Raw genomic sequence first — 16,105 nt, 5'->3', positions numbered from 1 at the left:
ATGACAGAAAGACATTTTGCACAGCTGTTTTTTATCAGTCCTTCCACTTTCTTTTATGCTTGATGTCCTGTGCCTGAGATAAAAAAGAGGGTTTAATTGCTATTTTGTGTATTTTTAAAATATTTGAAAATGATATACTTTTCTTCATGCACATCGCTGTAGACTATTTCTTTCAAACTTTCCTTGTATGCCATTTACATTAAACCCTTTGATCATTTTCACAACTCATCTTGAAAGCTTCCTGTTATTTTGTTATTAGACTGCATATTAGATAGTCTCAGTTAAAAAAAAACATGGTTTGTTGACACTCCACATATCTATAAATATGCATGATTACTTTACACACTTTATTAAGATATTTTTTCACTTTAGACTTAGTGTGTTGAGTGGACCCATATATTTATGGCTTAGCGTACGCTGTAAATTCAGTCTATAACGCAACAGATCAATTAAGCAAACCATGGTTTTAGTATGATGTCTGAACCCACCATCAGAATATATCTAATTTGAAACAATGTCCTTATCATAGGCACAAATGAAGGCATTATTAAGGAATGAAGATTATATGCCCAGCCTGGTTAATGTGCATATGAGCTTTGAGTGTTTGTATTCACAAAAACACAATCTTTTAAACTGTTTTCAATACTTAAAGAGGGCTTAATTAAAAATGAAAGAACAAAACTGAACAGTATCACAGAATCTAAGATGATGGCTGCAGAATCTATTGTGTCCAGAGGTAATATTCTCTTTAGAACAACTTGCTTGGAAAGGCTTACAGGATTTGTGTGCTAATTATAAATTTTCTAGAGGGATCTGTTTAGCCTCTCTTGAAAACAGGATGTTGGATTTTAAAAAAATAGCTTTTCGCCTGTCCTTTAAGCAACAGAGTCCCAATGAACCATTTACCATGAACACAATTCAACAATTAATGTTCTAAAATGTATAATTGAATAAATGGTACTCATCCATTTAATTATAAAACTATCCCTGCCCAATAAATTAAGCTAAGGTACAGGAACTTGCCTAAAGCCGGCAAGGGATTAGAGGGCTGAACAATTACTTGAATCAAGATTTCCTTGAAACCTTAATCCAGCTGTTATCTCATGCTGAACCCCAACTTTAAAAAGAATCTTGAAGAACTTCACCAATTTAATCCAATGCTGTTCATTTTAATCAATGACCATACATCCAGGGGGTTATAGAAACAAGATATTTAGTCAAACCTTAAGACACTCCAAAAATGGAAGCAAAATGGTAGCAGCAGCAATACATTTCACGGTGACAGGAATAAACAATTAGTGATGATTGCTAAAGGGTCTGTGGATGAGTGGCAGATTTTAGGAGTTTATGTGAGGCAGCTGAAGAGCTCTGATCCCAACACATATCCAATTCTTCAAGAAGAAAATTCCTTCTTGATATTACAGATTTTGCTCTAGTCAATACAGACAATACTGAGCTCACTTATTCATAAGGTACTCATTATTAAGCAACTTCCTATGATCCTGTATAGGCTGTCTTTAGGCATCTTCCAGATCAATTGGGATTAAATGTTCAGAATTCCCTAGCCATGATAACCAATTCATGTTCTGATCATGCATATTTTACTATATCTGAATGGTGGGGTGAAGCTATTTTGGAGTTCATAAACGGAACGGCATAATAGAAATTGGTAGGCATCTCCAAGTACCGCACTGTTGTTGAAAAGCTGTACTAAACAGAGGGCTTCCTATGAACATGGCTGCCTGGTTCATAATTTTGCATTTATTCATCACTTGAGTTCATGACAAACATCATGGGGAGAACGGTTCACCACCAGAGCCCATGAGGCTTGGTCTGATGTAGCATAAGTATCATACGTTTTGTATATAGCTTAACCATTGAATACACAGTAACAACTTCCTGTCAGAACATCTTTTAATGAGAAAAAAATCAAAACATTTTCACTGGTGCCTTTTATTAAGTAATGCAAAATACAGTACTAGTTGTGACACTCCATGCAGTTGAGACAATATAAATGCAAGCTTACAGAAAAATAAGTGACCAAAGAACCCCTCAATTAATTTTGAGGTAGTGTACAGTGTGGGGAAGTTGAAACACAATGGGACAGACAAACCAAAATATCTGTATCACTTTGTGCATTCATTTCCCCCCCCCCCCCCCGTTTTCTCCTCTCCTAAATACATATGTATTAAGTAACTTTGTGGTTTATTTTGATTCCATTTCATTTAAAAATAGATTTCTTTATAATATCACATTCTTGTATATCTTGCACTGCACACAATCTACGCTTTAAAATCTTGTAGGGTCTGATTTGTCCTTGCAAAAGTTTTTCCCTTCTTTTTCTCTCTTGCTCCCTTTCTCTTTTAACTCCCTTTCCCTCCAAGAATGTAGGCACACGTGGCCTCATGCACAAAAAATAAATAAGAAACTTACTTGAAGGGAACAAAAAAATGTCACTCAAAGTGCTTGAGAGTACTAAGGATAATCTAATAAATACCCTTTTGTTTATAAAAATATATTAGGTTATAAAAGTGGGCAAAGGGTTAGTATCCAAGATGGAAAAGTCATTACTGTATGTGAAAAGTGTCTTGTAATATTTTTCTTTCCCTTTATCAGGTTTTCTCATTTTTCCTGCTTAAAACTGTGACTGTTTGTATGTCTCTCTCTCTCTCTATGTATATATATATACACACACACACACATACACACATGTATATACATGTGTGTATATGTATATACACGTATGTATATGTATATATGTGTACGTATATAGTTATACGTATACGTATATAGTTATACGTATAACTATATACGTATATATAGTTCTGTCTCGTTCTCTCTATCTCTTTATTGCAGCTTTGGAAGATGTTTCAATTAAGGAGGGTTCCATACAATTGTGCTTTTGTGAGGCTGTCCTTTCGACTTAAGCCTGTACTTCCAGTCCGTTGAAACTGCTGCTGCTGCTTGCTATGGAGGCTTGAATGGCTTCCTTGCTCAATGGAAGACTGATGGATCTCTGAAGCCTCCATAGAACTATGGTTGAGGGACTCAGCTGAACTGTTTGGACTAACATCAACATATTCTCTTTTCAACACAGGACTCCCATCAATGCTTTTGCTACTGCACACCTGGACTGTGATTCTTTCACTTTTTTTGTCCCTCAGTTCTTTTGTTTTATAAGAGGGCAATTTGTCCTGCTTACAACTGGTGCTTATGTCAATATTCAGGCCACTGTCTGTCCTCAGGAAGCAGGAGTCCACAAGTCTACTTTGACAAACATCATCTCCCTCTGAGAAGCTATCACCTTTGTAACTAGCATAAATGGGACTTGATCGACTGTCTCCTTTCTTTATAGGACTTCTGTAATACTGCTCTGAAAAGCTGCAGGGAGAAAGCCTGCCACTGTTCCTGTAAGAATACGCACCAATATCTTCCACACTAAGCTGTCTCCACTGTCCAGGTAGATCTTCTTCTGACAAGTGGGAGTTCCTGCTTTCACTGCGCATCTTCTGTGATGCTAAAGCTTGTTGAGTTGTTATGGCCGAGAAATGATAAGGCTCACTTGCATAAGGGGACATAGTCCTAGTGAAAGTAGGGGAGTTCTCATTGTCATCTGCCAGCTCCATGTGCTGAATAGATTTAGCCTTGGCGAACCTTGGACTCCCCTGCTCATAACCTGAAGATGGCTTTCTTTCAAACATCTCGTCGCGGCTACTCAGGTAAATGGCTTGCTGGGAGGCTGTCAAAGTGCTAGCTTGGGCATTCTCCTTCTCCTCAGACGTTACACTAAAGCTGGAGTAGGAACTAGAAGTAGGTAGAGAGGTAACATATTCTGGGAAAGCTTCATGAGAGAAGCTGGAATGGAAGCCGTCTTCTTCAACTGTGCTGTCAGTGGAATTCTGGGACCTCAAGAACCCAACACCCTTTACTTGCATGTCTACACTCTGTCTTCTCTCCCGCCTTCTCTCCTCGGGGCAATAAAGAGCTGTATCACTGCAGTAAATGTCGGACTTGTACTGAGGTCTTTGGCCAAGTTTTCCAAGAGACTCCTGGAAGGCAAGATCTCTGCTTGATGGGCTTGACATGTGGGGAGAAAAATTGTTTGGATCAGGCTTTTCCAGGACTTTTGCAATGACACAAGTTGGTATGTTATCGGCAAATGATGTATGACACAGAGGTACCGAGAGGCTGCATCCATGCTTTTCTAGGTGGAGGCTGACACGTTCCTGAAATTCAGCTGGCAGCTGAAATAAATGTAGGGAAGGAGAAGAAAAAATATATGAAAGGGTTGTCAACAGTAAAGCTTATGATCTAGAAATCCCAGTTACTGTATTGAAGCCTATAAATGTGGTTTTTCAAGTGAAAGAAAACAATAATAAATAATAAGGCTCCTATCATGAATGAATTATTAACTCAAATGTTCAAACATGGCAGATTGCCCTGGTTGACTAAAGGAGTTAGCTATTTGTTGTGTGTTTGTGTTATATGCTGTCCTGTCTCATAGAGGGAAGACATTTAACATTCAGATGTTTAAATACATGAATATCTTTCCCTTTATCAGTTTTTGATTGATATCAATGCACTAATATACCGTACACACCAAGTACTGTTAAATAAGACCTGTTTGCAAATTAACGATCAATATTAATCTTGAGGATTGCAGGTTGTATTTCCACTTACTTCCACTGTCAAAATAAGCTCGTTCCTGTGACATAAAGTTATTCCTCATTGACATGATTGTGAGCAATCATGTCAAGCTAGGTCAGGGGTCATCAACCTTAAACACTCGAAGAGCCATTCGTACCTGTTTCCCACAGAAAAGAAAAGGAGCCACAAAGCCCTTGCCGTGCCTGACTATTTCCTAAGCGGCCACAAAACTAGCATATGTAGTTGAATTAAACATTCTGTTTTCTTCAGAAACTTTTCTTTTCTTGGATTTATCCATGGTTGGCCTACCGGGAGTCGAAAAGCTCAATAAATTGCATGCCAGCAGGTGTCACACATTGGTGATTGTGAGACATATTTTGAGCGACAGAGAGCCACAGCAGAGGGATGAAAGAGCCACATGTGGCTCCAGAGCCACAAGTTGCTGAACGTTGAGCTAGGTTAAAGTAGCCACTGAAGGTGAGAAACAGCCCTACTTATTCCACTGGCAGACGCTGACTGGGACTTGCAATTGAACCTGTTTTTTTTTAAAAAATAAACAAGTCCTGGACGGACAGGAAAGATTGTCTAGGATGGACAGTGCTCTCCTCCATTTGAAACTCAAAAGAAACAGGAAGGAGGCAACCACACACAGCAACCTGAAGGGTCCCCTTTCAATTTGCCTAACAAGGTGCCCTAAATGTTGGACTCGTTAATGGCTCTGAGCCTAAAGTCAAAATGGCAAGAATAAGACTTCGCAACAGCTGTACTACAATAAAGCCAAATGTAGCTTTCCGGAAAAAGCCTTCATTCCAAAACCACAATAAATCAATAGGGCAGAGTTCTATGGTAGCTAGATCTTCTTCTTGTAAAGAAGCTTTTTGCAAGTATGATGTGCTAATGGAATTGACTTCTAACAAAATGCATTCATCTTGATAATCAGTCACTGTCAAAATAAAGGCAAAGTTACAGCACTCAGCCAAGAAAGCAAATTAAAAATATTTTGATATGGCCGCATTTTTTTTACAAGATAACTCAATGTCCCTGATCTCTCCACCCCCCCAAATGTTATGATATATGAACATCTGCAGCACAGTAGCATGCACTTCACACGTACTGCAACCATATCCTTCACAGACTGCAAAGCCACGAAAGCAGCTGTTCTCGTTTTCTCAGCTGTAATGAAGAAAGAGATGGTGACAAAACATGCAACCTGAAAGATAATTTAGGGCCCAGAAATGCAAAGACACCCAGTCTCATTTTTTTGTGTGTCCACAAAACTAAGTCTGCAATCCTGCAAATAGTTTTGCTTGGGGAAAAAAAAACCACCCTTAGATTCCAGCGAGACTTCCAGCCTGGCAAACAGGCATAAAATGGTGCTGTAATCCAGTGATTTGGGATTGTTTTCAAAATTAATTTGTGAAGGAGGTCAATCCGTGTGATTATGTTAACAGTTAAAAAGCAAATAATATTGACTAGGGATGCACAATTTTATTGATGCAATTTCCCCACCCCTCCTCCTGATTAGATTCCTGTACTAGCTTTCACTGGTGATGCCTGACCAGCAGAGTGAGGAAAAGTAAAATCTCCCTTGAGCATGTTTAACTCCTAGCCACTTCATGAACAGGCATATATGGTTTCCTTGGCAACAATATTGATGTGGGTTCGCCCACCCCTTGGGATACTTTTTCCAATTCCCAATTTAGCCTGTAGCTTTGAGATTTCCTTTGGTGTCCTATCCAGATACTAATCAACTCTGACTCCCCCCCCCCCTTATCAGTCAAGATTGATATTTTTGCTTCTCTCCCTCCTCTTATGTTTGTGGAAAATATGGGTCCTCCTTGAGTTAGGCCACAATTGAATCCCACAATTACTGTTGTAAGCTGATATGGTCATGCATCACATCATCACACCACTAGACTCAATTTTATGACTTTGGGGGCCAGTTGTTAAGTGAACATGGAAGTCATAAAGTGAATGCCGCAATCATTTAAGCAAATGTTGTGATTGTTAAGTGAATCTATTGTTTGCTATGGGGCAGTTTTACCAGAAACCAGAAGTTAAACACCAGGTTTTTTGGGGGGAAGTCATGGTCATGGAATCTCAGGGTCCACAAACAATTTAAATCCACATGGTTGTAGTCATATAGAAATGTAATCATGTCAATGCAGGAGGGGGATATCAGAAGTTTGAAACTTGGTTGTAAATCCTTTTTTGGAGGGTGGGGGGAAGGGGTCCGCTATAAGTTTGATTGATTGTTAAGTGACCAGTCATAAGTTGAGGGCTACTTGTATCAGTGCAAAACAATGCCTTAAATTGTAGACTTCGAGGACTTTTAGTATTATTAAAGAGTGAAAGAGTTGCAATAAGACACAAAACTTAAATTTACGGTACTTATTTAGCAATTTTGAATTCCCCCCTCCCTATCCAAAAAGGCTGAAAACATTTATCTTGTCTAATTAGAAAGTCTTTTGGGTGCCAGAAGAGGGCACATGGTCCTCATATGTTGGATGTGATCAAATATGCGTTCTAGGAGCTCTACAAAAATTGATAGCTATGCATATACATGGTTTCTTTTATTTTAACACACAACCTGGGTTAGTGATTAGCTATGGGGTCCTTGGTGTTCTCTGAGCATGGGGGCGCAGGAGCGTGTGAACACATGCGCAGGGATGGGGTGCATGTGCAAGGCACGCACATGCTTTGCATTTTGGGAATGTGCGCGCTTGCACACTTTGGGCAATTGGTGCCGAAATGGTTAGCCATCACTGATCTAATACATTGGTTGCACTTGCTCTTCATTCTGAAGGCCTTTCAGATATCACTCACGTCCTAGTCACCTTATGACTGCAGTGTTATCATGTATTCAGCATGACATTGCCCTTGAAAATCACTTAGAAGTTATAACTGTTCAAAAATGGGACAGCGTGGGCAGCAAAGACCATGCCTCAATATGCCATGGGACACCACTGTTCCATGAGCTGCATTGGTTGCCAATTTTCAGGTACAATTCAAGCTACTTGTTTACCACCTGTAAAGCCCTCCAGGGCTAAAGAGACTGCCGATTGACAATTGTTTCTGCCTGTCCTGTACAATATGGCAGAATGGATGTGCTTCATGTTTCCTCAATTGAATAATGTCACCCAGTGTGTTTTCTCTGTTGCAGTGTTGCGCTCTGGGAACAGCATTCACCCCAAGGTCTGTACACACCGATGAATTTTGGTAAGATACTGAAAACCTGGCTATCTTCTCTGACTTTAGGACAAGATGGTGAGTGAGCCCTGTGAGCTTTTGTTTGGCATTTAGTTGGTTTTGTTGTATGTAGTCTTTCCAGATACATATCATCCCTTTCTTTTTTATTGTTTTCCCCCTTTTAATTATGTATAATCCCCAGCAAAATCTGCAGTTGGGCATTCTTTAAACGGATGCAAATGAACGAATAAATAAATAAATTTTATGACTTCTGAACTAAACATGAAATAAACATGACCGAGTCCAATACGAAGAATGCATAGCGTTTTTTATAAAAATAATCATATCACGAAAGCTTAAAAGGTTTTTATTCATTCTTTATTACTTCCTTCTTCCCTTTTCAAGTTTAATTAGGATTTTTTTAAAAAAAATAAACGGCGATTTAGATTTCAAATGAGCATACTGTGCAAATGTAATTGCTAGGTCTTTAACTGACCTGATTAAGTAGGTTAGGCAAGCACAGCAATGAGATGTCTGCAGGACCCTCAAAAGGCACCCTGGCTGCTCCATAGCAAAATAAAAGAAAACAAAACAAAGCACTGAAATCCCACGAGGTTGCAAGATCTTGCACAAGAATGCCAAAATCAGGATTGTATCTAAGTCTGTGCCTAGGCATATGTCTGTGCCTCTGCAGATACACATACATACGTGCCCAGGCACTTCCTATGATGCTTTGACAGGTTCAAAGACAAAACTGCTAATCTCTAGGAATTGCTGAACTATACTGAACAGATGCTTTCTACATATGGCAGGGCTCCAACTTCCAGAATCCAAAATTGCCATAATCATCTAGAGGAGTACAGTTGGGCGAAGCTAGATTTTTAGATAAGTCTAGGAAAGTATTTCATGTCTCCCAAAGTTGCGAATTAGATACTTTTGGGAGATTCACAAGAATAGCTAAATGGATAGGCGGATATACAGTATGTTATTGGGTAGAATGTCCTTAAATATTCTGTTGCGGCAGGCAAAATACTGAATTTCCCACCATTTACACTGTTACAGCTTGGCAGTTGAGTCTGGGATAGCCTCTATTCTAGTAATACTTTTCTGCAGAGTTTGTGGTAAGAAAAATCCCATTTAACCATATAACACTATTAAGAGAGGAGTGCAGCTGAGCGATTGGATTGTTTTTGTGATTTATAAGCAGCCTAGAATCCATGGAAGTTTGTTTATGACAATATAAGCAAATCAAAATAATGCACAGAAGACATGGAGCTTCTTGAACATTCTCCATTCTTGCATCTTGGCCTTGCAGCTATTGGGCACAAACATGGTTGCATTAATATCCGCCCATTCTTAGTATTTTGTCATCCAGTTGTTTCAATTTAGGATCCCACCCAGATTCTCTTCTCCATTCCAGGAAGTGAATGCTACTGTCAAGGCATTATATCTTAGTGACCTTCTCATGATAGTTCAGCGGTTCTCAAATAGTGGGGCGCGCCCCCCTGGGGGGGCGCGAGGCTCCGTAAAGGGGGGCGCGAAGGCTCCCTTTCCATCTGGGTGCAACGGCGGCGACGTGGGCGAGGCATAATATATCCCGCCTGGAAGTGGCAGCACTTCGGACTGTGGATTTTCATTGGAGCCGCAGGCTGGAGCTGTGGAAGAAGCCTGCTCGGGCGGGGGTGGGAGGGAGGGAAGCATGGCTGTCCCAGGCTTCCCTCCCTTCCCCCCCCCAGCCCAAGCAGACTTTTTGCACAGCTCCAGCCCGCGGCTCTGATGAGTCTCTGAGCAGTCCCCAGCGCTGCCACTTCAAGCCGGGATATATTCTGCCATGCCCTCGGCGGCGTCTTTATGCAGGTAGCTCGCCTCCCCGCCAGCAGCTCCACCGCCAGGATTCTGTCTGGAAGCGGAAGCGCAACAGCCGCTGTTGGGGAAGGGACAAAGGGGCGGCGGTCGCCCGATCTTGCCACCGCCACCCCTTCGCCCCTGGTAACGGCGACTGTTGTGCTGCTGCTTCCAGCTGGGATGCTGGAGGAGCTGCTGGCAGGGAGGGAGGGAAGAAAGGGAGGAGGGAGTAAGGATAGACAAGCAAGAGGGAAAGAGGAAAGAAGGCAAGCAGGCAGGAAGGAGGCAGAAGGAAGGAGGGAAGAATGGAACTGGAAGGGAGGCAGGGAAGGAGGGAGGGAGAAAGGAAGGATAGGAGGATAGGGAAAGAGGAAAGAAGGCAGGCAGGCAGGGGGAAAGAGGAAGGAGGGAACTGGAAGGGAGGCAGGAAGGAAGGGAGGGTGGAAGGAAGGATAGACAAGCAAGAGGGAAAGAGGAAAGAAGGCAAGCAGGCAGGAAGGAGGCAGAAGGAAGGAGGGAAGAATGGAACTGGAAGGGAGGCAGGGAAGGAGGGAGGGAGAAAGGAAGGATAGGAGGATAGGGAAAGAGGAAAGAAGGCAGGCAGGCAGGGGGAAAGAGGAAGGAGGGAACTGGAAGGGAGGCAGGAAGGAAGGGAAGGAGGAAGGGAGGGTGGAAGGAAGGATAGACAAGCAAGAGGGAAAGAGGAAAGAAAGCATGTGACTACGGTGGGAGACGAGGAAAGACCGGTGTGCTATGTTATGCAGAGGTGTACTTATAACAATTTTATAGACAAATGATACTATTTACAGTCGCGCGGGGGGGGGGGGGGCGAAATGTTTTCTTCTTCCTAGGGGGGGCATGACAGAAAATAATTGAGAAGCACTGTGATAGTTAGTGAACATGGGCTTGCCCTTGGGTTCCTTGGTTACTTCTCCCTCTGCTGCCTATTTCTTGCCTAGGCACTGCATCAGAGCATCCATCCTGCTGTCTCCATCTCACACTTCTTGCGAAGAAGAATTAGGCCTTGATAGCAAGCACACTGACGAGTTTTACTGATATATTTGTTTATGTTACCTCAGAAAGCTTATGCGCCCTGTCGTAATTCTTGCTACACTGGAGCAGCTGAGCAGCTAAATTGCAATCCTTTCTATAGAGCTCCTGAAAAATAACATAAAATGACATGTAAAATTATTAGTTCTACCACAACATCCAAAAAGCTGTCATCAGAGATCTGAGAAAGAACCGAATAAATTTAAAGTTTCATCCCAATGATGATGTGATAACAAAAGGTTTATTGTATTAGAATCCATACACCAGATGCTTTCAGTCTGGAAGGTTGTATTGGACAATGTCCATGCTCTCAAATGTCTCATTTTAAAGGGACAAGCAATCTCCATGAATTTATTGTCATCTTCCCAAGTAGAACAATAATACATAGAAGTCAGAAATAACTCATTGACTAAGACAATCATGGCTGTATTACATATAGTTATGCAATGCAATAAAAACACAATTGAATGTCAACTTAAGCCTGTTATTATTCTATCCAGCAACTTCAATTTTCAAAATGAGTATAACAAAGACATTTCCACAAATCCAATTTCATTCTTTTTCTTTTCATAGATTAAGATTTTTGCTGTCTCTATAAATGCTTATTTTGAAAAAAAAATGAAAGAAACACTGATTAAAGGGCACTTGGATACACGATTGCATCACAGAAAATATGGGCAATCTTTAATTCAAAGGTTTTTTTTTCTATTTACTTATGGTGCTCATAAAACTGAACGGCAACGATCTGGAAAGATGTGGGAATACTTATTGACTCCAAGGCATATAGGAAGTATATTTCTGCCTTGGCTCAGCATTTCAGTCTTGCATTTAATGTCTATTTATCTTTTATAGCTACTGAACCTTCTACCTCTAATTTCACCTAAGACTAAGAAAATTGCCCCAAAGACATCTGAAGCACTAATTTAATTTAGTGGCACACTCTAAATATTGAATCCAAATCTTCAACAATGTTTTATGCACTGTTTTTATAAAGATGATTGTGGTTGAAGATCTATTCATTCACATAAGTTCTTAGTTAGGTCTGTTCAAGAGCAGGCAACTATCCATGTGGCCAGCTCATTTATAGAGACAGGAATAAAAATATTTGGAACACTCCAATTTTGACCAATCTGGACTTAAGTGAATATATGCCATGTAAAAGTAGTTGGAGTCTACATTTATTTTTTGAGACTATAGGGAAAAATCATTTTACACTGAGCAAGACTGATCACTACATACAGTAGGTTAGTGGCTGGTAGATTATCAGGTGTAGGAGAACTACTTCAACCATGATAGATTCAGCCATTGTTTCTCAAACTTGGCAGATATATTTATTAGAGTAATTATCATTCATTGCACCGCTGAAGAAAATGAGAATTTTTTTTTTGGCAGTTTGGTGAAAGTAGTGATAATAGCAACCTAGCAGTTTAATTGCAACGTATTTTCAATTTAATCTGCCCTGCTATTGATCTACTCAAATGCCACTTGCATGGTGGTTTTTCATATGAAAACTGATTTGGCTGAATAATAGCCATGCACATTAAAGACATTTACATGTTTTTTTTCTTTCTTTAGATACAATCTAAAATGTTGGTATTTACGAAGATCTATTTGGTCCAAGAATTAAATTACTTGGAGGAGCCTAAATTAAATTAAAGAAATACACAAAAGGAACATTTCTGCAGGGAGTTGGAATGAATGGCTGAAAAGGCTCCTTTCAATTCTAAGACTTACAGATCCTTCCATCTATAGTTACTACTGGCTCCTGATTGTTTCTCTCTGAAAAGTCAGCAACTCTCCTTATGCAAAGAACCAGCCATTGCTGGTTTCTAAATTCAGTCTCCACCAAAATGTGAGAAAGGTACAGAGAAAAAGCAATGGATTTAATCTGCCATGGTTGTAAAGAAGGGAACTATACCCTTACATTGATTAAGGGCGAACAATTGTTTAATAACAAAATGGTTGAAGTTGATGAAATAAGAATTTCTGATTCTCATGCTCAGAAAAACCATTGGCACACAAGGGCTAGATGACATGGCAGAGAACGTCAAGCCTGAGAAAAGAATGGCCAAGATATAGGAAGAGGAGGTCCAAAATTTGAATCTTGGAACTCTTTCCCTCTCATTAATACAATTTTGATACATCAAAGAGATTTCAGGCAAATCTGAGCTTGGCAACCAAGTGAAATCATGTAAACTTGGAAAACAGAATTACAGATGAATTTTAATCTACGGAGTCCTGATAAATGCAATCCACATTCATCTATGGGTTGCCAGGCTAGTGAGTCATTTCACATAAAATTCTTCCAATAGAAGAGAATATATGTAGCACAAGGTTGAACTATCAAGAAGTTTGGTGCTCTCGGTCCTTGGTTGTTGAGCTTGTTCCTCAGAGAGCCTGAAGGACTCCATGCAAAATTCCTACTACACCGAACAGTGACAGCATGTCTGTATCTACCATGCATGCATCTAACCACTTACAGAGGGCTGTAAAAGCACTAGGAAGTGGTATATAAGTCTAAGTGTTATTGCTATTACTATCTACTGTTTGATTGTTGATCAAACAGCTAATCAGAGTTTCAGGATTTTTCTCTTAATCTCTTGGTAGACTTTCTTCAAGCAGAAAAGAACTTTGAAGAATCTCTATAAATACTCCTGGGTGATGAAAAGCTTCTTCTGACATGTCATTTTCTTTTCAGAAAAAAAGGATGGAGAAAAGATTACAGTATTCAATGTGAGTATAATGAATTGGTGGGGATCAATGTAAAGTAAGAACTGAACTATATATTACATTGAAAATACGATGGGTCATCGGAACTAAAGAAATAAGTCAGACTCTTCAAAGGGAAAAAAAGGATATCACTGAACAGGAAGCAGGGTGGAAGATCACTGAAGAACATACACAATTCACAGTTCTGAGAAACTAAAATAAATGTGCAATGCCTAGACTTTAATTTCATTGGAGCAAAAGCGTGGATCTGAATGCAGCAGAATAACTTCCATGGGTTAACAAATCTGCTAACAATTATTACTTCCTGCTAATTAATGTGGAGGTTGCTAAAAAGTGCTACAATTTACATCATTAGGGACATCAAACATCTAGGAAGGAAGGGGGGGAAAGGACTGTAAACAGAAAGAAGAATATTGCCAAGGAATGACTGGCTGTGCAAGTTATGTTACATTTGATTCCCTAGATCATAAACTTGATGATCAGCATAAGTTTCTTGGCACAAGGTCTGGAAAAAAATGTGTTTGCCTAAAACTGATGAGATTGATAAACTGAATCCTGTGGGGAATTAGAGAAGAAAATATATAGTATTGATATCAGATAATGACTTGTACACTAAAAATAAGGAAGAACATTGAAACGTGTCCTAGTAAACCATTTAAATAAAAAGCAAGAAAGATTGGCTCATAATATTCATGCATTTTATAGTACATATTATTTAATATACATGTAACAGAAAGCTAATGGGATGACCTCCATGACTGGAATATAGCAATGAAAGGATACAATTAGTTCAAAGAAATAAAAGCAGTAAAAAAGAATGGTATGGTAAATAAATGCATCCATGCTTGTATAGAAATTGAAGTGAATGAATTTATTTGGTGGTGCTCTAAAAAGCATCTTGGTTAAAATATATGGAGGGATGAATAAAAGCAGTAGACTATCATCTGCCTAATCAAGGAGACGATGGGGATGATGCTTTTCAGGAGCAAATTGCTCTTCTTTCAAGAAGACATGGGATGATAGTGATGGGGACTTTAATTTTCCTAGCATTTGTTGGATAACAAACTAGGTCAAACATTGTCTTCCCAGGAAATTATTGATTTCTTTTGCTAATGGCCTTCTTCTTCAGAGGATAGAGAAAGGCACAAATCATTGACTTGATACTAACCAACAAGGAAGGCTTCACGGACGAAATAAAAGTCATATGAACACTGGGGAAAACATTTATTTAAATGTTTGCCAATTAAAATTCTGCATAAAAGAAGGTAATCCACTGTTAAAGTTAACTGATCCCATAAAATTATTTGAGGGAAAGTAAACCAGCATATTGTCAAACAGAGACAATGATAGTTGTGAATCAGAGACTGGATGCTTTCAGAGTAATAGAATAACAGAGTCGGAAGAGACCTTGGAAGTCTTTTAATCCAACCTCCTGCTGAAGCAAGAACCCTATAATGTTCTAGACAAGTGGTTCTCCAGTCTTTTTTTAAAAGCCTCAAGTGATGAAGCACCCACAATGTCTGAAGGCAAGCTGTTCCACTGGTTTATTGTTCTCATTGTTGCCTTAGCTCTAGGTTGCTTTTTTCCTTGATTAGTTTCCATCCATTGCTTCTTCTCTTGCCTTCTGGGGCTTTGGAAAATAGGCTGATCTCTTCTTTGTGGCAGCTCCTCAAATATTGGAACACTGCCATCATGTTACCTCAGTCCTTCTTTTTACTAGGCTAAACATACCTAATTCCTGCAACCTTTCCTCATACGTTTTAGCTTGCACAGAAAAAGTAACATTTAGAACAGTAGACCAGCATATATCATATAATTAGAATTTAATGAAGGTGTCAGAAGTTGCTGGCACCATTTGATACTGAGATCATTCTCCCATTTGTTAGGGAAAAAACCAACATGTTTTGCTAAACCTTTAATAATAAAATAAGTGTTCTGTACATAAGTGGAGTACAAGTAGTCCTTATTTAGCAACCACAATTGGGACCAACAATTTGGTCATTAGGCTAAGCAATTTCTCAGTGAAACTATAACAGTACTTTTACTTCAGCTTTCCATTCCTTTATAGACTGAAAAGGTTGTAAATGCAAGAATTGGCTCTGTAAGGTTACTTGTTTTTAAATCATGTTGTAATTGCAAATTGTTGCTAAATGAAGTAGTCCCTAAACAAGGAGTACCTGTCGTTAATAGCTGAAGATAACAAAAATAATAACAACAAAATTACTTGCAACATTATATTTCTATCCTATGTCATAATTTTTTACTTTTATCTTTCTATATATTGTAGTAGAGAAAATACTTACATTATCTTCTGATAATTTATCGATTGTCACCTTGGCTTCTATCAAATGGTTATTGAGGGCTATTATTTCGTGGCTTAATGCTCTTTTTTCTTCTTCATAGTGTTGAGCCTGGGTACAAAACAGTTCAATCAACATTTTCCCCTTCTAAAACAAGCTACTGAGCTGTTGTTTCGCCAAAGAATAATTATATGAAAGGTCCTTTCTCTAATATTTCTCTTTTTTTCCTGTTACATTTCTTATCAAGAATCATATAATAGAGACTTGAAAGCTGACATTTCAAAACACTCAGCTTTCATATAAATTGATTCTAGTCATTGTTTTCGGGTACCAGTATCAGGTAT

General features: G+C 39.3%; 1 protein-coding gene across 6 annotated transcripts in view; it reads right to left on the bottom strand.

Annotated features, from left to right (window-relative positions):
- Positions 1-1,906: 1,906 nt before the first annotated feature.
- The window catches only part of BEGAIN (brain enriched guanylate kinase associated), a 178,158-nt gene continuing 163,959 nt past the window's right edge, over positions 1,907-16,105 (bottom strand). For 5 of the 6 annotated variants that reach the window (XM_081937884.1, XM_081937885.1, XM_081937889.1 and 2 more), the window contains 3 exons: positions 15,765-15,872; positions 10,756-10,839; positions 1,907-4,244 (listed from right to left, as the gene is read on the bottom strand). In XM_081937884.1, coding sequence (XP_081794010.1) covers positions 2,871-4,244; positions 10,756-10,839; positions 15,765-15,872 — 1,566 coding nt within the window. In that variant the 3' untranslated portion in view covers positions 1,907-2,870. The remainder of the gene's footprint in view (positions 4,245-10,755; positions 10,840-15,764; positions 15,873-16,105) is intronic. The other variant, XM_081937886.1, reaches the window with a different exon arrangement.

The sequence above is a fragment of the Natrix helvetica genome (genome assembly GCF_964273705.1).
Source record: "Natrix helvetica genome assembly, chromosome: 1".
NCBI classification, from domain to species: domain Eukaryota; kingdom Metazoa; phylum Chordata; class Lepidosauria; order Squamata; family Natricidae; genus Natrix; species Natrix helvetica.
Note: the sequence above shows the minus strand (reverse complement) of the source record. Positions and strands in the feature narration are given on the sequence as shown.